Source organism: Zootoca vivipara, chromosome 3, assembly GCF_965207765.1.
Source record: "Zootoca vivipara chromosome 3, rZooViv2.hap1.1, whole genome shotgun sequence".
In the NCBI taxonomy this organism is placed as follows: domain Eukaryota; kingdom Metazoa; phylum Chordata; class Lepidosauria; order Squamata; family Lacertidae; genus Zootoca; species Zootoca vivipara.
The window spans coordinates 104,760,002-104,785,547 of NC_142586.1; the positions used below are offsets into that span (position 1 = coordinate 104,760,002).

General features: G+C 40.4%; 1 protein-coding gene and 1 long non-coding RNA gene across 6 annotated transcripts; one reads left to right on the forward strand and one right to left on the reverse strand.

Moving 5' to 3' along the window:
* Positions 1 to 102: 102 nt before the first annotated feature.
* Positions 103 to 17,471, forward strand: APMAP (adipocyte plasma membrane associated protein). 4 transcript variants are annotated; one of them, XM_088667409.1, is made up of 10 exons: positions 103 to 258; positions 2,218 to 2,326; positions 4,348 to 4,464; positions 8,162 to 8,277; positions 9,726 to 9,818; positions 12,326 to 12,442; positions 13,323 to 13,497; positions 14,174 to 14,308; positions 14,653 to 14,845; positions 16,004 to 17,471. In XM_088667409.1, the coding sequence occupies exons 1-10, from the start codon at positions 252 to 254 to the stop codon at positions 16,211 to 16,213; spliced, it is 1,272 nt and encodes a 423-aa protein (XP_088523535.1). In that variant the 5' UTR covers positions 103 to 251; the 3' UTR covers positions 16,214 to 17,471. The 4 variants fall into 4 exon arrangements, with proteins under 4 accessions (XP_088523535.1, XP_088523534.1, XP_088523536.1 ...); XM_088667408.1 differs by having other exon boundaries at positions 2,218 to 2,253; XM_088667410.1 differs by lacking the exon at positions 2,218 to 2,326 and adding an exon at positions 2,362 to 2,521.
* LOC148686393 (uncharacterized) lies at positions 1,940 to 25,078 on the reverse strand. 2 transcript variants are annotated; one of them, XR_015949357.1, is made up of 4 exons: positions 14,506 to 14,654; positions 11,218 to 11,416; positions 3,621 to 3,723; positions 1,940 to 2,258 (listed from the first exon to the last, which is right to left on the reverse strand). It is a non-coding gene; the product is annotated as an uncharacterized LOC148686393 (long non-coding RNA). The 2 variants fall into 2 exon arrangements; XR_015949358.1 differs by lacking the exons at positions 11,218 to 11,416; positions 14,506 to 14,654 and adding an exon at positions 24,962 to 25,078 and having other exon boundaries at positions 1,942 to 2,258.
* Between the last annotated feature and the right edge of the window lie 468 nt (positions 25,079 to 25,546).

Here is a 25,546-nt window from a genome sequence, read left to right on the forward strand (position 1 = left end):
GGCCTGCGGGGCCCCAGCCTGGCGGCCGTTGGGCAAGAATGGAGGCGGGGGCGGAGCTCCGGGGCGGGACAGCACCTCCTCTTGGCGCTGCGTGGAGATCTTGTTCTTCGGCGGCGGAGGTCAAGTGCGCTTCTTCTCAGTCACGCCGAGGGGAGACGGGAGCAACATGAATGAGGCGGAAGGCCTGAGGCAGCGGCGCCCTATCCGTCCTCAGGTGATCACCGAGGACAACACGGCGCAGGAGACCAAGGATGGCAGGTGCGTGCGGGGCGTCGTCCGGCTTCTCAGGGAGGTGACCTCGTGGGAGCTCGCCCGCCCGCCTGCGGGAAAGGGAAGCCTTCCTGCTGTTCCTCCAGGCGCGGAGCAGGTCCGCCGGGGCACGAGGGGGCCAGAGAGCGAGTCCCCGCCTCGGCTCTCGAGGGAGCAGGTGGGTTGGGTGGGCGGCGTGAGGCGGCGTTCCTCCTCGGCCTCCTCCTCTGACCCCGGTTTTAAGAAGTGGGTCTTGCCCGGCCCAGGGTGCTTTGGGGCGGGAGCTGCCTACCTGCCTAGGCTAGGGCAGGGTGGAAGGAGAAGAGGACCGCGTAATTCTGCAACGAGATGCTCCTGGGCTCAAGCCTTTTTGGAAGGCCTCTCTTATCTGCTGGCATTTATTCGTATTTAATAATAATAATAATAATAATAATAATAATAATAATAATAATAATACACTAATGCATTCTTTTCTCTCTCTCAGTGCTGCCTAGGCATGTAACACAAACATGGTGCATTATGTCTCGTATTGCATTGTATTTTGGCTCTACTGTTTACATCGCTTTCTTCTGTCTCCCCACAATAAATACACGGGCTAGGGAAGGCTAAACTTTCTGCTTCTGACGGAATGGGCTCTACTTAATGAAAAGTCATGCCATAATAAGCCTGTTAGACTATAAGGTGCTGCAGTCGTCTCCCCCTCCCCTCCCCCTTCTGTGATCAAAATATAGCTACAATAAACGCCAACATGTGGATTTTATTAGCTTTGCCCATATGCTACACTCAATATAATTTTTTTGCATTCTCTCTCCCACCCCGTCGCCCATTATACAAGGCTGTAAAGTGTCAAAAGTGCTTGTCTTGTATAAACTAAAACAACAACTCTGCAATACAGGCAATGAAATGGCAGTAATAATAAAAAACCAGAAGAGAGACCTAAGTTGAAACCTTTCTAAATCCCCAATGTGTGGTAACTAGTTATGGAAATTGGGGAGTGCTGCACACGAACATGAAATGTGAGATCCAGTGTAGTGCAGTGGTTAGTGTGTCAGACTGGGACCTAGGAGACCAGGGTTGAATCCCCCCTCCCGCCACAACCATGAAGTTCACTGGACCAGTCATTCACTCTCAGACTAGCCTACTTCACAGGGATGTTGTAGGGGAGAAGCATGTATGCTAACTTGAGCTCATTGAAGAAAAAAATTGTATATACTGGTATATATAATAACTCTTGTTTTATTAAACTCTCTGTATAAAATGTCCTGGTCAGAACTCTGGTGTTGAAAATTGGTTTCAGCATTGAACCCTGTTAAGCTCATTTGCAAAGGAAGCATTATGTAGAAAGGACAAGGGTTAACTAGAGGGGAGTTCAGTCAACTTTGCAGCATGGCGAAATCTTCAAATTCTGCACAAGTATATGGAGTTATCTGGTGACAACATTGTTCAAATGCTAAATTCAGATAAGTGATAGTTTAGTGGATTTGTGTGAGCAGCTGAAATACAAGAGTATGACTCAAAAATGCTATTAGTCATGGCAGCCATGGCAATAGTATCCATGGCAAGCCCCTTCGTAAGTAAATTTCTGAGTATGTTTGCTTATTCTTACTGTATTCGTAATGTGACTTACTATGTGGTTTGGGGGATGGCTTAGTGAGTCCGAATGAAACCCTATCTGGAAAGAACAGCCTGGTTTGAACTTAACACTTTAATCATGGTTTATTAAATGATGGTTAATAAACTCTGGTTAATAACTCTGGTTTCTTTACTGCCAACAAACCATCATGTGAAGCCTTGATTTTTGTTGACTTATGAGCCTTGGTTTCTTCTAACTTTGGCTTGACATTACATGCAAACCCAGCACTCTGTTCATATTGCAGTTTGCATTTGGACTGCAGAGTACTGTAATTACATTTATGCTTCCTTGGAGGAGTATTTCCCAATGGCTAACATATGTGATTCACCTTCCAGTAAACACACGTTTCCATTGTACAGCTGTACCTGGAGGTAATCTATGGAAGAGAAAAGGGGATAATTATGTCACATCTCCTTGGGACATAATGTTGGGTAAACCTCTTGGGTAAACCTGCTTGCTGAATTTGTTGTCCTTTTCAGTGATTGATCTGGTGTGTGTGAAAAACAGTTTATAATCTACATGTTACCTTCGCACCAAATCTAGGAGAGAGTAATTTGCGAGAGAAATTCCTTGGATACTTGTTACATTGCAAAAACATGTAACAAAAACAGTAAACCTCCAGCGCTTCAAGTTCTGGAAGTAAGCTCTTGAGTCACACAGACCTATTGCAATCTTGCATGTTTGGGGTGGGGCAGGGTTCAAGAATAGTTCTCAGGTGCAACTAATATGATAATGCCAAATCCAGCTGTCCCAGAATTTCTGTACTGGGAAGAAGGCTGCATGTTGGTGTCATCAAAACTGTATTTTGGGAAACTGATTTTTTTTGCCTGTCTACCAAGAAGTAATCCCATTTATTTCAGTGGGGCCTGTTGGCTGATGTTTGTTATCTGTCCTATTGGCATATCTCCTATGGCTAAATTTCTTTACCAAATTCCATGCTGCTGGTGGTCTTCAAATTAGACACGTTAAATGAAAAAGAAGTATATGAATAGGTCTTTGAGCAGCACAATTCATTTTTATCCATGTTCAGCATTTCTTCACTTCTTTGATGAAATGCTGATGTTCAGACCTTGCCAGCTCCTAGGGCCTTTAAGCCTGTCTTATCCCTTCCCAGTTGTTTAAAGAAAGTCACTTATGTGCTGATCAGAGAAAAAAATGCTGCATAAAATTCCTCTTAGCAGAGTTTTTTGTCCTTGATTTATGAAGGACACCATACTGTATTTGTTAATAGCAAAGACCTTCATTTATAAGTTTTATCCAAATGTACGGTACTCCTGTATCTGTAGATAAATGAAGAGAAATGGTACAGAAAGAGAGATTTCAAGTTGGATTTGTTCATTTTCTTTGCTTTTTCCTTTCACAAATCATGGTAATTAAAAAGCTTGCTAAGGATTTGAAATGCAACCTTTACTCTGAGAAAGTAAAATCTTAAGCTGGTTTCATCCACAGAACTTCAGTTCTGTTTCTCCCACTTACTTACCCTTAATTTCTCCTGTGGCTATATAAAAGGTTTGGATTTAAACTGTCAGATTCATGCATTGTGGATACTACCTCCCTCAAACACAACACTTAATAAAATTATTAATTTATTATTATTATTATTATTATTATTATTATTATTATTATTATTTATATCCCACACATCTAGCTGGGTTGCCCCAACCACTCTGGGCAGCTTCTAACACATACTGGAAAGTACCAGTCACATTTAACATGCACAGTTCTTAAATCCACTCACCTGCTCTCCATTGGCAAATCCCCTGTTCCCACATGCCCTCCACGAAGATTCTTTGCATAAGCTGCAAAGGCTCAAGTAAACACAGAGAAGGCATCTCTTCTCTCTGCAGTTAAGAGAGAAGTAGAAAGAGAGAGGTGATTTCCCTCCTTTTCTGATGACTGAGCTTTCTGCATCACAAGCTATATGCTTCCTTGGGACTATACTGTTAAGAATGCAGGTGGAATATTAATTATGAACTCTAAACGTTTAAATTCTTTATTGTGGATAACTAACAGAATGGGAAGAAGGGTAGGCTAGAATCTTCTAAGACATGATATATGCAGGGAGCTTTTCTACACGAGGAAGCATTTGGATGCGTAATTTTACATCTGCATTTTGCAATGGTATGTTCCTGAGATGTGTTTTGTGATCTACTGAATGTATAGCTCAGCTGTAATGTCATTGATAAATTGCAATGGGTTTGAAAAGGATATTTGGAGTTTTTTCTTAATCTGACTAGTGATTCCCCTTTGATTAGTGGAATAATGTAATCATTGAGTTCATACAACATGCTCATGTGGAAAAACTAGGCATACAGTGATGTATTGCTAGTTACACATTCATAAAATAGTATAATCTTGTCCTGAAATCGCTGGTACAGAGTTACACTAACACACTGGTGATCATTGTTTAAAGTGGTGCAGTGCTTCAATTTAAGTTTCTAATCTGTTTCGTACTTTTGTTACAGTACTTACAGCAACAAAGTATTCCGTGTTACTTTCATGACTTTGGCCGTATCGCTAATTATTCCCTTATTTGGAGCAATAATTCTTCTGGAGTGTCCAATAGACCCTCAGCCTATAAGGTGAGTTGTAAAGTATGTATAATGTCAGAATGTAGCATATAATTTAAGTGTTACACTTAATTAGGATTTTTTAATCGCTGGTAAGTTTAACTTTTTTGCTTCAGAATGCAGGTATTAGTAGGGTAAGACCTGATTAAACTGTGATGTGCAGTATACACAGGACTGTGCAGCCTGCTAAGTAGTACAGTATTCTGATATTGAAAAACATATTGAAAGCTGGATTGCTTTTGGTATCTCAACAAATTTCACATTTGTTGTCTCAGTTCAGATCTCAGAAATAAATAACAGTTGCTATATGTATTTTCTAAATAAATGCAATCAAATATAATAAGAAGGAAAATTGATTTTTGAAGTGAAATGAACAGTGCATCCTTTAAGACTGCAAGCAAATAAGAGGATCTTCAAGCACAATAGGACTACTTTGGCAAGTGTTCTCATCTGGCTAGAGTTGGTTATTCATTTGTTTAGCACTATGGGAATTGTGTAAACTCCCCTTGGTGTGTCTGCTCTGCACCTGTCTTGCGTACATGTTTGCAAAGGTGCCTACATTGACTTGATCCAACACAGTTCGTATACCTTGTTCATGGGTTGTGCAGATTTCTCGGCTAAAACTAGCCTATGGTCTCTCTGCATCTAGGGTCTCTGCAAACATGAAGCCAAATGTGGGTTCAGCATCTTTTTAGGAATAGGTATTGAGGGAAGGAAGAAGGATATTTGTATGGTACCTACGGAGAGAGCTTAATGATAAGAGTCCCAGTTCTCTTATACCTCGAGCCAGGAGTTCACCAAGAAGTCTTTGAAGGCTCTCGAGCACCCAAAAGTTGACGTGTCTCATTTGGGAAAAATTTCAGAACAAGGAGGACACTCTAGATTGATAAAATCCCATATTGTTGGAGTGAGACTATTCAATTCTCATTTCAGTCTTGCCAGGTACTAAAGCCTTACTGTGTTGGTTTTGAGAATGAGTATATGTTTGGATGATATATATTTAAACCATATTTGGAGTAGATCTACTGAAGTCGGTGACAAGTTAGTCATGACTGACTAAATTCATTTTATTTTAGTGGATCTACTCTTGACTATGGCTTGATTGGATGCCATCGTTCATATTTTCACCACCAGGGAGAAGGCCTTTTCAGTAGTGGCATCTGGTTTATGGAATAGTTTAACCCTTTCTTAGGGGTGCCCCCACATGTACACACCCCTGAAACTCAGGATAACACTTCCATGCATCTGATGAAGTGGGCTGTAGCCCAGAAATCTTTTGTCGTAATAAATTTGACTTTGTTGTTGTTTAGACATGTCCGACTCTTCGTGACCCCATGGACCATAGCACGCCAGGCACTCCTGTCTTCCACTGCCTCCCGCAGTTTGGTCAAACTCATGTTCGTAGCTTCAAGAACACTGTCCAACCATCTCGTCCTTTGTCATCCCCTTCTCCTTGTGCCCTCAATCTTTCCCAACATCAGGGTCTTTTCCAGGGAGTCTTCTCTTTTCATGAGGTGGCCAAAGTATTGGAGCCTCAGCTTCACGATCTGTCCTTCCAGTGAGCACTCAGGGCTGATTTCCTTCAGAATGGATAGGTTTGATCTTCTTGCAGTCCATGGTTTGATCTTCTTGCAGTCCATGGTTTGATCTTCTTGCAGTCCAAATTTGACTTACTTTTATTTTTTTCATAAAATTTATACACCACTGTATTTTTAAAAATGAAGTGGTTTACAAAAGATAAAACAGAAAAATCAAGACAAATTTACAACCTTACTTTAAAACATACAAAAGTTAAAATACTAATAAGATTAAAATTACCTCAACTTTCTAAGCATCTGGGTAGGATTTTCTAAAAAGGAATATTTTTAACAGGTGCCAAAAAGTGTATGGTGCTCATCAGAATAGTCATGCATGAAAACTTGGGCCCAGGTGAACTCTTGAGTCACAGCTTTACAGGAATACAGCTTACATTCACGTGATAATGTGAGACAGTTGCATACAGTTAGGCATGGGAGACTAGACTTGTTCTTGTGACTGGTTCTTCCACGGTGGTATGTTGAGCAAACCCTTGTAGAAAGAGGAAGCTGCCCATTGGTCAGAAGCACCCAAACCTGCTGAGCATTAAATGCTGCCCCAAACAAAGAAAGGTATGCTGGAGAAGCAAGTGCAAACAAAATAAAAAGTTTGTTTACACATTAGACTTTGAAATCTCAGATTTTTTGGGGGGGGGGAGTTGAAACGAAGTCAAACATGGTTGTTGTAAGTTATGTATCATTCTGACTCCCTGCTGCCTTTGGCACCCTGCCTCCTGGGTCCCTTTTTATTTTATGTTTGAAACTGGGGGTGGGTATGGTGTGACAAGTTCTGTTTTGTAGTATTTATGCAGTTTCTCCCTCCTGCTTAATGCTTCTGCTTTTTGCATTATATTTCAATTGTCTTCTTTGCATATATAATGTAGGCCATCCATATAACTTTCTTTTGAGGAGCCGTACATATGTCAGAATAAATACTTTATCTTTTTGAGATGAAAAAAGTTTTTAAGGCTGCAGTTAAAGCATACATCTGTGAATCAGGTCCCTCTGAAATAAGTGGGGCTTACTGTCAAGTAAATAAGGTCAAATCAGCCTGTAAATCTTATTGTCATGGTAAGTTTCAGTAACTGACTAGTTTAACATTCGTAATCACATCTCTGCCCTATCTCTGTCCTTAGAATCCTCCATTTCATACAACCTTTCATGTTGTATTCAGCTTTGGTCCATTTAACTTACATTATCCTGACAGCAACATACAGGATTAAGTAGCACAAAGCAGATCTAAAAACAGGGAAATGGCTACTATTTCATTTAGGTAAGATTCTTTCCTAAGCTGTTTGGTAGTGTTATTGACCACCAGGTGGTGGTATCATTTCTCTGGATGACTACATCTTATTGGCCAAAGTAATAATGGTGTGTATTTTGAAGTGATCTGTAAGGTGTTCCATAAAAGCAAGTCTTCATTAAGAAGCATTTTAACTTGTAATGGAGAATTGTTTCAGAAAAGCTGTGGAAATACTGAGTTACAAATATGCAGTATTGAAATGCTTCAATGTTGGAAATGAGTACGATGTTGAAAAGTGCTTTAAAAATAAATAAATAAAATAAACCTTTATTGTCACCACCACCTGTGTGCAGTGAAATTAAACGAGCTCCCCCCCCCACATACACTCAGTCTTGTTCGCACTCTGTGTGCTTGTCAGAAGTCAATTGCCATTTGAACAATTGGTGTTTGTTCATTTGACACCAAACTAGAATATGTCCTTGTGATAGTGTCCATCACGTTGATCTTGCAAATCCCCTGCCCCCCCTATTTTGCATTAAAAGAGATCTGCAGGGCTCTGTTGCTTTTCCATCTTGGGTGTGTTGGCTTGATGCTGGTTTATTTTGCATGTTATGTTAAACTATAGTTTAAACTTTCTATTAAGATATTGTAACATTTTGGATCTTATGTTGATGTGTTTTATGTACACAGTATATACCTTGATCAGACTTCTGTACGCAGTATGAGCAGAGTGTGTTTGGAACTCATGTCCAGCCTCACCTGCCTTTTAGTGCCTGAGGTAGAAAGGAAAACTAGGTTTATCTGTACCCAGAATCTTCCAAAATTGGTTGGCTACCTGCCATTTTCTTTCAGTCCATCGATGAAATTGCTTCTCCGTTTCCCCCTCTCCTAGCTTCAAAGAACCTCCTCTCCTCACTGGCGCATTAGAGCCAAATTTCAAGCTCCGACAAGCAGAAAGACTATTTGAAAACCAGCTTGTTGGACCAGAATCTATTGCAAACATCGGCGGTAAGCACAATAACGTCTGCATGCTAAACTGTGAAGGGTCTTAATGGTTGGAGCTTGAGTTAAACATGAGGCCTTCTGAGCCTAGCAAAAATTCTTCTTTTCTCTTACTCTGTTCTTTTCCCCAAATACTTTATAGCAGGCTCCCTCAAACTCTGCCCTCCAGATGTTTTGAGACTACAATTCCCATCATATCTGACCACTGGTCCTGGTAGCTAGGGATCATGGGAGTTGTAGGCCAAAAACATCTGGAGGGCCTGCTTTATAGTAATAAATACTCCATAACTCATGTTGGTAACTGTTGGTGAAACCATTGATCTTCTGTTATTGATCCAAATATTTGTGCAATTTATTTTCTGAAATAATTAAATCTTCAATTATATAAAGCACACAGTGAAAGAGCATGTCATGTTAGAAGATTTGGCACTCTTTAAGTTGTAACAGTGGTGTGGTTTCTTTAGCTGTTGTGTTGCGGGATATGTGAAAGAGCTAGGGAGAGCTGATCTTCTACATCAAGAGAGCTAGTATACTATGGGTCCCCACCTGGTGTGCTCAGGGTCTAATACACAAGGTGCCTGGATGTTCCTGCTCTTGTAAGTGGATAAGTGTCTCAATGGTTGCTGACGAGCAACAATAGAACAGGGCTGTTGCCTTCATGTCCTGCTTTACGGTCTTCCTAGAAGCATCTGGCTGCTCACTGGGAAACAAGATGCTGGCTAGAAGTCCTTTTTTCTGATCCAACATGACCTCTGTAATTTTCCAGGATGCAAATGGCAAGAATCACTATAGATTCACAGGCAACGCCATTTATTCACAGTTAATAATCAAAATAATAAACAGCATACGTATAAATTGCAGAAAATATAATCAAACATACATACTACAAAAAAGGACAATACCAAGAATGTCAAAATTCAGAAATAAGAAAATAACCATGAATGCACAAGGTTGTCCCAGTGTTACAGTTAAAGGCTGGTCAATCTCTGATTACTCTGACTAATGGGAAATGCATCAGAATAAAAGCCATCTATTAGCTTGGATTATGGAAGATGAAAACAATGCCTTCCCTTTCTACTGGAACCTTAATTGGTGAGTAGCCACCAGAGCTACAAAAATCCATTGATGGTGAGCAATCTAAGAGATACCAACATTAAAGAAAATAAAAATTGAACAAGTATTGTATCTCAGTATAAAGGATCTTAAGTTATCCCTACAAAAGGTTGTGTATTTGGAGTCCTGTTGTTTATGAGCCAGATGCTGAATGGAGTGTGTCCTTGGGCTTTGAGCCACAGATGACTGCTACTGTGGACATGATTTGAGAATGAATTTAGTTTTAATATGTAAAGGTCATGAGCTTTTTTTTAAAAAATGAAGCAACAATGTGCAATTCATACAGTACTTCCAGTTTCCAGAATTCATAAAAATCATATCTTACAACTTATCTCTCTTAGACGTGTTGTTCACTGGTACAGCGGATGGAAAAATTCTAAAGATTGAAAATGGCGAAATACACACATTAGCCCGACTTGGACATGGCCCCTGTGGTAAGTTAGAGGAACAACGTATTTTATTGCTGCCATTGCATTTTGGTCTGAATTGTATAGTGATTGTACTGTCAACATTTTAAGCTTTGCAAAATCATTTGCTTGAATATTATGTAACTCGTTTTAAGGTGCACTAATGATTTTTCTTTTCCTAAATGGAAAAATAGCTATATTTCATAATATTATTCACAGTACATTTTAGGCATCTTATTTTTGATATACAGTTTCATAGGCCTTATTATACAGGTTTGTCTGAGAACTGTGCCAATAATTGACTTGAAAGTGTGAAGACAGGAATGCCCCTGTGGAATAAGAACATATTGCTAACGCTTTGGAGTAACCGCCAGTAATTCAGTGCACATTCATTCTTATTTTATCCATGCAACTATATCAACACTTCCTGATGTTTCTCTTTTTGTGCTCCGTTAACCTTCATGCCAACGATTCTAGCTGACTCTGCTCAGCTGCGGCCCTGATTGCCAGATAATGGCTTTGGTTGAAAATACCCTAGCTGAGTTTGATGTGGGACTGCGACAGAGAGGATGTTGGGAGCAGGAAACTGATCATGCAGTGGTTAAGAGGAGCGGATTTGTAAAGGTCCATATATCACAAGGTTCTGCAAATGGAAGGGAGAATGCAGCAAGATCTTGGGAAATTGATGCTCTCCCAGACTCGTGGCTTACCAGTGAAAGAATACACAAGTTTTCTTTTTCCAGGCTTCCAAACTGCCACAGCTGGGAAAGGCACTCCATCAAGTAGTCCTAAGCTGTTCAGGAGTTTATAAATTGGGCCCAGTAGCTTATGGGAAGCCAGGACTGGTGGTGTTTGGCTACACTTAGGGATATCATATAGCAGCCAGGCACAATCACTATCCCAATATAATATGGATAACATGCCCCTAATTCTGGTACTGTACATCATGCCTTCTTTGAGTTTAGCTTAGCTTAATGCTATAGAAAAATAGAGGATCTACAACATTTGAAATTGCATGTGAAAAATGAGAATCTACAACATTTGAAATTGCACGTGAAGAATGAGAAGCCTCATTGCAGCATCCAGATTTGCACCATTACTTGTAGGATCTCATTTCCTTAACATCTATCCTTTGATTTTTTTTCTTTTAAAAAATTCTGTGTAGCTTTTCTTTTTCTCTAATGCTTCCATCCATTTCTTTTGTTATATAGCACAGTCCAATAACTTACACTCAGGATGTCCCCTTCAAAGACAGAGGTGCTTAAGAGAATATAATATAGCAGTGGTTCAACTTTTTGGAGTGATTTGCTTTTTAGCCTGTTAAAGTTGAGAGAGCCAACTCTGCATTGCTCTGACTGGAACTGTTTTCCTACATAGAACAGTGGAAGAGAAATTTATTTTGGAAAAAGGAAATTACTTCACTTACCACAGGCTATGTTTTTCACATGTTGTGCCATGTGAAATCAGTAAGGGGCAAGAAAGAGACTGACTGTTGTTCAGTACTGCCTGTGGGTAACTTGCAGAATGATCAAAAGAACGTCTAGCTTCAAATTATTTCTCCTTTTGTTATAGGCACTGATATTGCTTGTGTTAGTTTCCTTTTTTGGAACAGCCAGTAGAGGGCACTGTGAACGTAAAAGTTTTAAACATTTGCTGCTGCTTTGGCTACATCTTCACTCTGCATGCAAAAAGAACAACTTGTCCTAAAAGTGGCAACAAAAACATAAATGCAACAAAAATCAACCACTAGAAGAGATTATACATCACATTTATTATAAGGCAACTAGTTATTAGTCCATGAAATCTTACGGCACAATAAATACGCAAGTGTCAGCCTACTTGTGCAAGAGGGATTTCCCTGTTTGCTGGGGGGGGGGGCAGAAGTGGATGGAAAGGAAGAAGTCCTGTTGTGTCTGCTGGCATGAAGTTGGATTATTATTATTTTATTATTATTATTTATACCCCGCCCATCTGGCTGGGTTTCCCCAGCCACTCTAGGCGGCTTCCAACAAAATATTAAAATACAGTGGTCTGTTAAACATTAAAAGCTTCCCTTGTACAAAGGGCTGCATTCAGCATAGCACTAAACAAATAGTTCCCTCAGTGCAAGGATTTATCCTTGCGTAAGTAAACATTCTCTTCCTCTTGTGTGCCTCCCAAATCTATTCTGGGAGTTCCCCCACCCTCTGGAGCAAATTTAGGGGTAGCACAGGGTGTACACAGGAGGAGGATGGGGCGAAAGTATTGTTGTGTTCATACTAATCCTTGCACTAGCACAATTAATTTAATGTTGCCCGAAAAATCTCAATAGTCTGCGAGGTGCATTGTTGTGTTTCCTGCAACAGACCACTAAAGATACCATTTTGGAATTTTGTCAGTATAAAATGGTGTTGATATCAACAGAGTAAAGTTTTGCTGAATATTTGTCTGTTTTTGGATTAAATTATGAAGTAATGGCATTTTCCCCTGAAGCAGTATAGAAATCTTTGTATAGAAACTGCTGCTGTTAACCTGCTGGAAATGTGTTTTAAAAGGAACCAGAGAAGATGAACGCACATGTGGGAGACCTCTTGGAATCAGAGTTGGACCAGAGAACACCCTTTTTGTGGCAGATGCTTACTATGGACTCTTTGAAATCAATCCTGTCTCAGGTAAACTTGCACTTTCCTGTTCATGTTTGCTTTGGCCTGGCATTTCTTTTGTCTTCGTTGTGAAGTCACCATGCTCTCCCACTCTTCAGATGCTTTCCTTTTCCTGCTTTCTCCTTAAACCCCATTCACATGCCTTCTACTCCCTCCTTTTTGGCAACTCTCTGCACCCCCCTTTTCACCTTCACTTCTTTTTCCAACTCCCCTTTGCATACAGATCACCCCCATTTTCATGTCTCCTTCCTATTCTGCAGCCCTGTTTGCGCACACACCATGTCAGCTTGTTCCATTAGTGAAGATTATCAGCTGATGAATGTTGTACATATATGGGTGTTTGCTTGCTAATAAAATACCTGTTCTAAATTACTATGTTGAATCTGGAAAATCATGCTGAAAACAACCCCTAATACTGGGAATGAAATATATTGTGTGAAATGACTATGTACCGTAATATTTCATGGCTCTCCTGCATCCTTTCCCTCTCACATATAAGAGGAAAATGACCGTTTTAAACAATGGCAGAGGTTTATGCAGAGCAAGCAGAGAGGAGGAAACACTCAGGAAAATGTGGCTGTTTATAGCAAGGTTTCAGTACAGCAAGAAAGGAGTTGGGAAAGTCTCAGCCCGATTGATATGTCTACTTTAAATTACTTATGACACAAGCACACCTTGAAAGCAAGCTGTTCATTTTAAGAAAAAAACTTATATGCAAACACAGGTTCCCCTCCCTTAGCCAAAGTAAATGAAAATATTTCTAAATTATTTTGTATCTGCCATTTTGATAAACAAGGAAAGATCTTATCATTGGAAAGTTATTAACTACTCTAAACTTAAAGCATGTAGGAAAGCAAGGGCTTAACCGAATCCTGCTTTCTGTGATCAGGTGAAGTGAAACCACTTGTGTCCTCCAAGATTCCCATTGAAGGAAAAAACATGTCCTTTGTGAATGATCTTACACTGACGCGAGACGGAAGGAAAATCTACTTTACTGACTCCAGTAGTAAATGGAACAGAAAAGATTACTCCTTATTAATCATGGAGGCTTGTGATGATGGACGGTAAGTCCCAACTGGCAAAAATCCTTGCAGTATGTTTTAATGCCAGCTGTGAAAGCAGAATGTTGACAAAGCAGTACGACTGGGTTGCTTAGTGAGTTTCTGGTCTGTAGCACGGCTGGGACTGCCTGGTGTGGAATTTGCTCTTAGCCAATGTGCCAATTCTTAATTAAAGGTAATAGTAATAGCTTAATTGAATGAGCAGCCCCACCCTTGAGCTGGAGTTTAGGTTCATTGTGCTCCTACTAATGCATACCTGTAAGCCAGTGCTGTGGTTAGTGTCTTTCAAGCATGGTCCAGGCAGGAGTGGGGAGACTTTTGAGGAGCCTGCACCAGTAGGCTGCCTGTTTATGTTAAACCATAGTTCAAAATAAACTATGCTTAGAGTTGCATGGGAACCAAGGCAATAAAAATATGGCATTACAAGCAAATGTGTGAATGAAGCAACTAAGAAACATGTAGGTTCACAGAAGTTAAATGAGCCTGTGAGTATTGAAATCTCTAGGAAACTGGACTATAATACTGCTCTGCTTGAGACCCCTTCTGACATGTGGGTCTCCTTCACATATGTGCTCCTTGTATGGTTCTGTTATTGTCTACATGGTTATGTATTTATTTGCCCTGTATCTTTATGACAAATGAATTTAAAAATTAATGACTGTAATGGTTTTGCCCTTAGCTTGCTTGAATATGACACTGTCACAAAGGAAGTGAAAGTCTTAATGGGAGGGCTCAGATTTCCAAATGGAGTCCAGCTCTCACCTGCTGAAGACTTTGTGTTGGTGGCCGAAACAACTATGGCAAGGATACGAAGGTATGTGGGATGCCTCCTGAGGTGGCTATACATTAAAGTTTGCACCAACAGTATTAGCCACGTGTTTTAAGCTCAGCTATCTTTTTAGGAATATATTTGATGCAAAGTTTGTTGATCACCCTTGTTGAAGAGGCTTTTCTAAATACTGTGCTCTGCAAGCAAACTCACTGTTCTTAATATGCAAACTGCGGACTTACTTGCTCTGACGAATTTTGCCCACTTGTGATATATAGTAGGTCTTTTCTTGGCTCTTCTTCCTCCTGGGAAGCACTTTTAGGTTTCTATGGTTCCTCCTTGACATGTGCTATTATCTTGTAATATGTTAATGCACTTTAAATTTGCAGATATTACGTATCTGGTCTAATGAAAGGTGGAGAAGACATGTTTATAGAAAATATGCCTGGCTTTCCAGATAACATACGCCCAAGCAGCTCTGGAGGTTATTGGGTGGCTATGTCAGCTATTCGGTCCAATCCTGGATTTTCTATGTTGGATTTCTTATCTGAAAAACCATGGATTAAAAGAATAATATTTAAGGTAAAACAAATTCTGTTTTGATGATAAATTGCATAATCTACCTTGAGAGCCAATTGGTTCATTTTTAAAAAGACATGATTTAAAAGCAGTATATTAATATTAATGTTTCTCAAAAAGTGATTCGAACTAGCCGATTTATGGACAGATCATATTGCCCTCACAATGATAGAGCCAGAATACCAGGCAATATCAATCAACTGATTAAATTATGTGACTCTTTGTTGTGCTGTCTCAAAGATGGTGGCAGCAAAAAGTTCTGGGAGAGATTTTTTTTCCTTGAGAGTCCTTTTCCTAGTCAAGCAGTTGTTCCTGCTTTAGGCAGATGATATTAAAACCACTCCAACCCCTAGAACTTTCAGAAGGAGATGACTGTTGGAGGCACCTGTGAAGTCCTCCCTCCCTTTTGGTGGTGGTGGCAAACGGAAGTCCCGAGGGCTGATGTTCTTCATTCCTCTTAGCAGTCTAACAAGTGTCCCAGCTGCCAGCGCTGGTGCTTATTATCTTAAGTGCTTGTTGGACTGGCATGAAGATTGAAACACATCAATATTCATATCATACAGCTTCAACATAAATTTACGTTCCCAGGGTGGTTTACAAGTTTATGAAACATAAAAGTATTTTTTTTATGTAGCAGAACAAAGCATAAAACGGATGCAACAAATTAAAAGGCACTAAAACTGCAACATTCACTCAAATAGACAGTAAATTAAAATGCTTTCAGATTAAAATGCTTACATTAGCAGTTCTTAAAAACAACAACACTCACCATGAAGAGCTTAATTTGGGCAAACTTTAACACTCCCTATTGATTTAGTGCACCCTTACCCAACCTAGTGCCCTCCAAAAGCTTTGGACTACAGCTCCCATCAGCCTCAGCCAGCATGGTCAATGGTCACGAATGGCGGAGGAGTCATCTAAAACATCTGGGTCATGGGCACCAGGTTGGGGAAGGCTGATTTAGTCAAGATACTTGAGCATATGCTTAACTCTGCCCTGAAATAAATTGTGCTTCAAATAGCTTTTGGGTGGTTGATACTCTTTGGTTATTCTGGGGTTTAAAATCTGAATTGGTTAACATATTTTAACTGACTGTTCAGTGTACTCGTAATGCTTATGACTGAGGTGGTTATCCATAAAATGAATACTTTCTTCCCCCAGCTGCTCAGTCAAGACATGGTGATAAAATTTGTGCCCAAGTACAGCCTACTTCTAGAGCTAAGTGATACCGGATCCTACAAAAGAAGCTTCCACGATCCGAATGGAATGGTGGCAACATACATAAGTGAAGCACATGAACATAATGGACATCTCTATTTGGGCTCCTTCCGGTCTCCCTTTATTTGCAAACTGAACCTTGAGGACGTCTAATTCTCTCAGCCAAAAGCACTGCCGCTGTTGTCTTGAGTTCCTCTAGTAGGGCAAACTAGAGTTAGTTGCAAATGTTGGCCCAGGAAGAAGAATGAAATTGAAGTCAGTCATGAGCACTGTAGGCCCTAAGTAATTTGCAGGGTATAAAGTTTGAGCGTTTCTTACGTTAAGCATGCCATGCCATAAAACCGATGAACCCAACCCACTATTGTCTTGTGCAACTCCCATTTGAATTGGTGGGCCTTGTGTAGAAGAAGTTCTTGGTGAGTTGTATACAATCTTTGGTATCTTTACTTACACCTAAATACAAAATTACCTCATGAAAATAAAAGTTGCTACATCTAATAATGTTCTTTAGAAGCTGCTTCCACTAGTGAAAGATGTACATAATTATATCTGCACTTCAAATAACATACTGGAATTGCATCCTTGGACTTTCCTTGCTAGTCCAAAATGATGTCTTGCATGCATTTGCTTCCAACTTGGATTTGTCTTTATAAGCATGTTTTTCTAAGCATGCATATTATAAAAAACTATAATTTATAAATGTATTAATAAGCAAATAAATTACAGGTATAATTCTATTTTCTGTCCGCTGTTTTCTGCATGGGTAATTTTAAAGACATGAGATCACTCCTGTGTGGCTCTTTAAACTTGAAAATGTATCCTCAGAATGATGAAAAGATACAACTGACTTGGAAGGAGCTGGTTCCAGAGTCTTAGTTTGTCTATGTGCAGATTATTTGATCACTAACACAATCTTTTCAGTCAGAGGAATGCTTTCATGTCATTAGATTGCAATGTAAGAAAAAGCCTTTAAACACTGTACCTGACTGGTGTACAAGCTATCCGTTGAGGCCTTTATTTCTCTTATGGATTTGACTGAAAACTGCACTCGTATAATAATAAACAGAAGGTTGACTCAAATGTATAAATTGTATGATTGAAATAATTTTTTTGAAGCACATAAGGAACTGATATTTTGTTACTTAAAGTATATTTTATTTTGCTTTTGACTCAAAGTTAAGTGCTTTTATTATTTGGGTAGTTCAGGGGTGTTTTTTTAAGATGTAATGATTTTGTCAGAAGATTTTAATATGCATAAGGTTTTTAAGACTCGAGTAAAACCAACCAATGCTTTGCTGGCTTTACTGAGTTACATCTGGGCAGCATTTCAAATAATGCAAACAAATGTTACAAATCTTTATTATAATTTGTCAATGGAAACAACAGATTAAATGATTAAATCATCCAAGAATTGTAGTACTGTATCTTTTTTTAAAAAAAAAAAAATTTTTTTTACTGGATAATTATGAATATAAAGCTAAACATAGTAAACCAGCAAGATAAGAACAAAACTATAAAGTGGCAGTAGCAAATAAACATTCAGCTAAAACTCAAAGCTTTAACAGAGGCAAATAAAACAATTTTTGTCCAATACTGAAAACTCGTGAAAGGAGGCACCAGGCATAAGCATCTAGAAAGCGCCACCACAAAAAAGGTTGTCCCCCAGTTATATTCCCCACCTCTGTTCACTAGGCAGAGGAACCTGGAGAACAGCTTTGCCAGATTTTCTCAAGACATTTGCAGGTCCCTTGTCCTAAGCCAAGCTGTGCAGGTCTTTAAAAGTTAAAGGTTTGGACTTACTGATTTCCCACACCCACCCCCCATGTTAGGGCACTAGCATGCAATGGTGTTGCAAACAGATTGCTACTTTGGAAACACGTGGGTTGGAATTCTGCAGCTAGTAAACCTGTACAGGGAACTACCAGTAAATTTGCAGGCATATGGTGGGTAGAAGTACAAATCCTGCATGAGAAAGAAATAATTTGGCTTCTACAAGGAGGAAGCCTTGCTTTGGAACTACCTGGGATTTTGTGAGTATAAAGAAACATCCAGCAGGGAAATAATTTGGCCCTTTTTTTTTCAAAGTTCAAAAAATAATAAACGGGGTGGGATCCATATGGAGTTGTTGCATGTATGTCCCATTGAAATCAGTGGGAACTAATAAGTCAGCTGGGGTATTCCATTTATCTTTTATTTAGCGTATAAAGGTTTTGCTGTTGTGGTCATATAAAAAACACCTTTCGGAAGTTCTTTTCTGAACGAAGTAATTAAATTTTCAGATATTTTGATATCTACATTTCAACAGCATACAGCCCCAGTGTACTTGAAACTCATAAGCATAGTGTACAATTATTTCAGGGGAGTTTCTAGGTCCTACCTTACATCCTATTTTCTCTTTCGAAAAGGTAATTAATTGGCAGCTCAGTCTATTCAGAGTAAGCGTGCAAAAGTTGTCTCCAAATGTTCATGGCTTAATCCTCTTAGGTTCTGGAGGGGATGAATGGTTCCTTGTGGTATTAAGTTCCATGCCTAAGCCTTTGTTAACTGGTTAAAAGGAAGGGCAGAATGGTAGCAGTCTATACCTGTCCTGTACTGAAATTTCAAGGACCCCTATCTGCTCTGAAAACCAGTGAAGAAAATAGAAAAATATTTCTCGTTCATATAGTATCTCTCTTTATAATCCAGAAAAGGCAATAGTGTGCCAAGTATTAGAAACTTGAGAAATAACTAGTCTTATTCATTGTGATTTCTGCATTTGGCAGTCCCTTAAGATGTCTCTCAGGCGTAGCTTTAGACTACTCTGTTTCTCTTCAATCGTCGCAGCAAGAAAGCAAATGCCACACTTTGCAGTCAACTACTCCTTCATGATTCATCCTCCATTGGGATTAATTATTGATAATGTAGCTGCAGTAAGTTTCTATGGTAGGCGAAACGGCTTTGTCAGGCAAAGAACACTGACTCATTGCAATAGGAGAAAGCATACTGCCCTCCTTGGCTGTAGAGAGGTCTGGCTTCAGAGTGTGCATGGACATGTTCCCTGCAGTTTGTTACAAGACAATTTAAAATTAGATTTTGTAGGAGGCTTGCGGCTCACTTTCTAAGCTACTCATTTGATTCGGGACTACCTGTCAGGAAATTCCACATGTATGGATTTTCAATTTGTGTTTTGCTGCTAAATGATTCTTGTGCACCCTGCCATGTATTTTGAGATAATATATATTTGGCTGTGCCCTTGTGCAATACACCTTTTGAGTGCTGTGACAGAAAGTATTGTTAAGAGATGTACATCTGAGCCCACATGCTTGTCCGTCACACGCATGAATTCAGTGTACAGCTGTTAGAAGAAAGGAACCTTTTGCATGGAGTTGCAGTGCTTCCGATAAAAATTGAACCTTTATATACCTGATCAAGAATATGTCACAGTAGGTAAAGTTCAGTTTATTACACGGACATGAAAACAGACAGAAGATACAAGTGCTGCAAATATGCAGGCAGCAAATGATCATTAAGCACGTACATCTTTATTCTAAAGACTGGCATCCGTCTGTCTCGGGAAACAATAGAGGAGTGCGCCTTCGGGGTTGAAAAACCGTTGGAGAATTATTGCAGCTGCTGCGGCTGTAGAGACTGATACTGGAGAGACGAGTTTTGCTGCAGCTGAGGCAGATGAAGGTATTAGATTAGGTGAGCAAAATTTTGAACAAGGTTCAGATGTTTACTCTGTTCAAGATTACATGAAAAGAAAAGTGTATATCCAGAGGATTTGCAATTAATTGTTACGGGTTATATTAGAGCAATGTTGACAGCACAAGCCAAACAGTCTATTTAGTTCCAGGGATTTGTGGTTTGATGTAAGTCAGAAAGTGTAAAGTGAAGTTACTGGGGCAAAAAGAGCAAATTTTGTGTTAAGGATATTTAGGAAAGTCTCATGATATTGGCAGGTTTACTTGCATCTATAGTGTGCGTAAGTAGGATTACAGTCCACCTATATAGACCTTTGCTCTGATCCAGCAGCGCTCTTGTTATCTTGCCTTTTGAAATGCACACTTGGTTTATGCATCCAATTGCTAAGAACAATAGTTACTCGGTATGTGGCACTAGTGAGCTGCCTGCAAACAGAGATGCTGCCAGGGACCTCCTCCTCTGTGATTCCCCTGGGAAATTCAGCCAGACTTCTGTAACTCATGAGTCACCACCCGGAACTCAACTTCCCCTTCTGAAAAGGAGTTTCCACACAAAGCAATTTCACGTTTCCCAAGCTAGGGGCAGCGTTGCCATGTTTTCTTTGACAACACTCCTGTGCTTTTAGCACCCAAGTGGCTTTTAGCACCCAAGTGGCTTTTGGGGGCAGGATGTAAGCTCCACAAGCCACAGCTGCATTGGCCAAGAGTTATCCGTGCAATCCAAACCACCCACAGGGAGCCAAGGCCTGTAACAGAGTGGTGTAGCCACTGCCGCATCTGCACCCCTGCAGCGGAAGGCAGGTAAAACACTGTTCAAATGGCAGCTGTGGCGCCAGCGCAGGATCTGTGGATTCTGGCCCAGCTTGCCCACTAGCCTTCCTCACCCCTTGAACCACTGGCTATGTCAACAGGAAGCCTGCTGGCAGTACTTCTGCCTACCCCTTTGGCAAGCTGGAGAATAATGGAAGCAGCTGAACTGTTTGGGGTATGGCAGTGGTGGTGGGGGAACCTCTGCCCATCCAATCCCCTTCCTAATGTGGTGGATCAGGGGTTTGGATTGCAACTTGAATCAGTCTTGTCCGTGGTTTTAAAAGATAGCAGGCAAGACAGAGAAAGGATCTTCAGTGTCCTCCTTGATGGCGGATTAATTTTTTTGTACTTTTGTACTGTATTATGGATATACAGTGTTTAGAAGATTTGCCAATGTGGACGCCAATTTTAAAGCTTACAAAAGAACTTAAAGGCATGATGATGCTTTTGTGGCTAGAAATTTCTAATAAAATAAGGGGTGGGGGGAAGGAACAAGTGCTTGGTTTGTGCAAGTACTGTGCCAACCCCCCCCTTTTTTTTAAGCAAGGCTCGTCTTTAACACTGGGACAAGCAAAAAACGTAGGAGAGGAAACCTCCTCCTCTTCCCCATTGTTTCCTCTTCATGCCAGAAAAAGCTTTTTTGCTGAAATTGTTTTTAACTACACAATAAAGGAGGCACTGTGCCATTAAAAAGGCAAATCAAAACACCTTTCTTTGTAAAATTGCTCCACGCTCAAAAGAATGTCCAACTCTGCAAACACATCAGGCAAGTTCACAATAAACCACCCCCACACCAGCCTACGTACTACAGACTTTGTAATAATTTATCACCTGTTTTTCCAAGTTTCCCTTTGTCCAGAATATGGGGTTTCCTGAAGGTTTAGATTTATTTTTTTCTTGTGCAAGCATGTCTGGCAACAGCAAAATACAGTCTGTGAGTTAAAACAACCTATGCTTGCTGAGTGTGCTTGGTGCAGATTCCTCTCATTTTCTGAGAACTGAGCAATTCGTTGTTGTGTAGTGGGTGGGACAGCTCTTATGATACATTCAGCACCATAGCCATAAAAAGTGCCTTCCACCCAAGCCAATGCAATAAAGCCTGCAGTGTTGGGTGTGTAAAAGGAAACTCAACGGCTGCAGGCAAAGTCCATTTAGCAACTGCCAAACAGCAAGGTGGGGCGAAGTTGCCACGGCCCTTTTTCTCTTTTATGCTGCTGCACCTTAGTGTAGTAACTTTTTTGGTAACTGAATAAGAAGAATAGGTACACCAGAATGCTAACTATCCCATGCATATTCCTAAAGCATTGACTGTGATCAGAAAGACCTTGCCCAACAGAGACTTCTAATTTCTGTGTTACGAAAACAACTACAATATTTTTCAGTGGAGTTCATTCATGTCATTTAGGCAACTCCTGCAGCCAGGCTGGTGCCAAACATCTTGCTCTGCTTTCCTTTGGACCACATCGAGTCCGAGAGGGGAGTCTTGTTGCCTGGGCAGCCCAGGACCTCCATACACACTGCCCAGGCTTGTGCCCCGGGGAGGTCGCTTTGGTGCTAGTGCCCTGAGTAGGTGGGATATCCTGACTGTTTTATCCTGACTGTTTTGTTCAAGAGGGCAATCTAGGCAAAAATAAGCACTACAAATTCTTCAGCCAGTGCATACCCAAGGAGGTGCCTCTATTGCTTCTGGAGGACACTGCACCCAGAAGCATGTTTGGCAGCTTTCAGTGCTAATGAACCTCGTCGGGAAGCCCTGCCCAAGTATTTCCACTTGTGCAATGGGACTCCCCCCCCCCTTCTCCTGCCCCTCCTGAAATAAGTTCTTGTGGTGGGGTGTGGGTGGGTGTCAGGAGAACCTCCAAACAGAGCAACTCTGGAGAAGGGTCATTCCCTCTGGAAAGCTGAAACACTTCTGCAGATAAGTCATTCATCATACTTTGATGCTGAATCCCACCCTTTGCCTAGGATGGCGGGAACAATGACATACCAGCCAATTGTCCTGCTTTGAGAGGGACATCTTAGATTGACAGAAGCCAGGGGTGGCTCCCAGATGTTCCGCTGCTGTCACTGCGGCCTCCACCATGGCTGCCACCATACTTCAGGAAGCTGGGCTGCACTTCCAGAAGTACAGCACCTGCTTCCATTTTTTAAAAAGACAATTTATTAAATTTTCCAAATAAACACATTAAACAAAAACAAAACATTCGACAACAAACACCACACATAATAAACACAAAATTTCCTCTTCTTAACATCTATTCAATTATTACAATTTACTTTGCTCTGCCGAGCTTTGACTTCCCTCCTTCCCCCCATTCGGTTTCCTTGTCCACTCCTATCTCGCAGTTCTTTTATTCCATCTACTTAAAGTCAATTCGTAGGATTTATTTCAGTCCTGCAAGTGTCTTTAAACTTCTACAGTTCTTTTCCATATAGTCCACAAATTTACTCCAATCCTTTTGGAACCTTGACTCTCCCTAGTTTCAGATCCTGCTAGTCAGTCTTGCTAGTTCCGCATAGTCCATCATTTTTGTCTGCCACTCTTCAATCGTTGGTAACTCTTGAGCTTTCCATTTTTGGGCTAATAAAGTCCTAGCCACGGTTGTCGCATACATAAATAATACATGATCCCATTTTACAATCTCCTCTCCTATAAGTCCTAAAAGAAAGGCCTCTGGTCTTTTGGGAAAAGTATATTTAAATAACTTTTTCAATTCATTATATATCATTTCCCTTTTTTTAAATTTTCTCGCATGTCCACCACATATGATAAAATTCGCCATCCTTATCTTTACATTTCCAGCATGATTTGCTACTCATTCTATACATCTTAGCTAGTTTTACTGGTGTTAAATACCATCTATACATCATCTTCAAGACACTCTCTTTCAGGGTGGTACATGCGGTAAACTTCAATGTTTGATTCCACAATTTCAACCACGCGTCATATTCAGTATTATGCCCAAAGTCTTTTGCCCATTTTATCATCACATCTTTTGTCAATTCATCTTTCGTATACCATTCTAGCTACATATCATACATTTTTGACAATAATTTCGCTCTGCCTTCTAACACAGCACCTGCTTCCAGAAGTACGTCAGTGTCCTTGCTGGGCCTTGCCGGGGAGGGGGGGGCGGCACGTCCTGATTTGCCCTTCCAATAGAGAGTACACAATGAGAGTTCTGACATTTAGTCAATGAATTGGTTAGATTCATGAAATAAAAACCTTTTGATGGGGGGGGACGGACGGTGCTCTTGATTAAATGAACAACAATCTTTCTTTGGAGCTCTTTTTCTTCCCTAACCTTGGCTCTGATTTACATTCCCACCATTTTTTTCTTGTTTTCCTTATCTTAGGGGAATTGGGGAATTCTTGTTGCTGTGGTTGTTAGCTTCTTGCCCTCAAGAGGGATGGGAAGAGTAATGTAGAATCTACTCCTTTTGTTTTTCTCCTCTCCTTACCCCTCCTGTTTTCTTTCTGTGTTCTTTATGTAAATTTCAAATCTGTATCTGCGTCGTCTAATATTTTACAAACTGGGCATATCAATGATTCAATATACATAAGAGATTTAGCCTCCTATAGAATTCCACTTTATCTTACTGGTTTATCGTCTGTTAAAACCACAGACCTGGCTGACTCAGCTCTTGGCAAGAGCAAATCATAATTTGTGGAACACGTCGTGTAGACTACTGCCTCAACAGACCCAGATCAGCAAGAAGGCTCAATGGTTGCTGAACGTTACCTGTGGCAGGTGGGTCCTGCCTCCACCGCTCAGCCACAAACTCTGTATCAACCTTGAACCTACCCACACAAAGCCTAGAAAAGGACTTGCATGTATCCTGCCCCCATACCCTACTTACTTAAAATGTAGTGTTTTCTTTCATTATCGTATGTAACCTAACACTCCAAGTGCTGGCACTGTTGGTTGTTGAAATTGCACTTTTAACACCGTGTCGAAAGAGAGCTGAAGGAATCCTTTCTGCTGCTCGTGTCTTAATTCCAGTGATTTCGTGTCCCCAGTGAATGATGACTGTATTCACTGTACAGTAGACCATCACACATATTTGCATTTTAGCTTGTGTTCTAGAAGAATGCTGTGGTCTGCGTCTGTGTGTTGCGGACGATTTTTAGCATGTGAAAGTGTGCATTTTTGCTGCTTCCCCTGCCCCTCCTAAACACTTCTTCATTCTATTCACCGCAGTAGACACTTCTGCATTCTAATTACAACATATTTCTGTTCTTGGAGAAGTCTAGAAAGCCACAGAAACTGACTAGAAAGTGAACAGAGTCTCTGCTGTATAGAGGGCTCCTTCGCTACAGGCACAATAGTTATAGGAAACTGGGGCATACGGTTGACCAGAAATACCTTTCTTGTTGAAAAAAAGCAGGAGCCATGGTAGTACTCACCCTTTTTGTTTATGTTTATTTCCTTTGATTCCTCCTCTTGCCTTAGATGGTTTTTGTTTTCTTGACAATTGCATACAAGCTGCAGAAGTGAAGAACTCTGAGCATGTACAGATACCAGAGGGTCATTGTCACACTGCTTCTGTTCAAGTATTTGACTCTTAATCAAGCTTGAGTCTGTACTTTCCTTATGAATTTAAAGGAAGGGTTTAAGTAAGCTTTAGGCTGATGTCACACGAAAGCTTGTTTGTCTTGCGATACAGAAAGGTGTGGGGTTTTGCTTTCTTTCAACTGGATTCCACCCCAACTGCCACCTTTATTTATCTACAATAGCAAGACTTAACTTGCTACATATATTTGGGGAATTCTTGGGCGGTGCAATAAAGTGTGCTATGAGGTAGTGCTCGCCGAAAATGAGTAACATTTATCCTAAGAAGTTTTAGTCAAGCCTCAAAGAGCAATAGTTTGGCTAAACTTAAAGACTCCTTGGTGCAATAACTTATTCCTATTAGGCGGATTTATTGAACTGAGATTTTAGCAATCATTTTTTGCATTCTTGGTGATGCCACTCTGTTCACCAGACTAGAG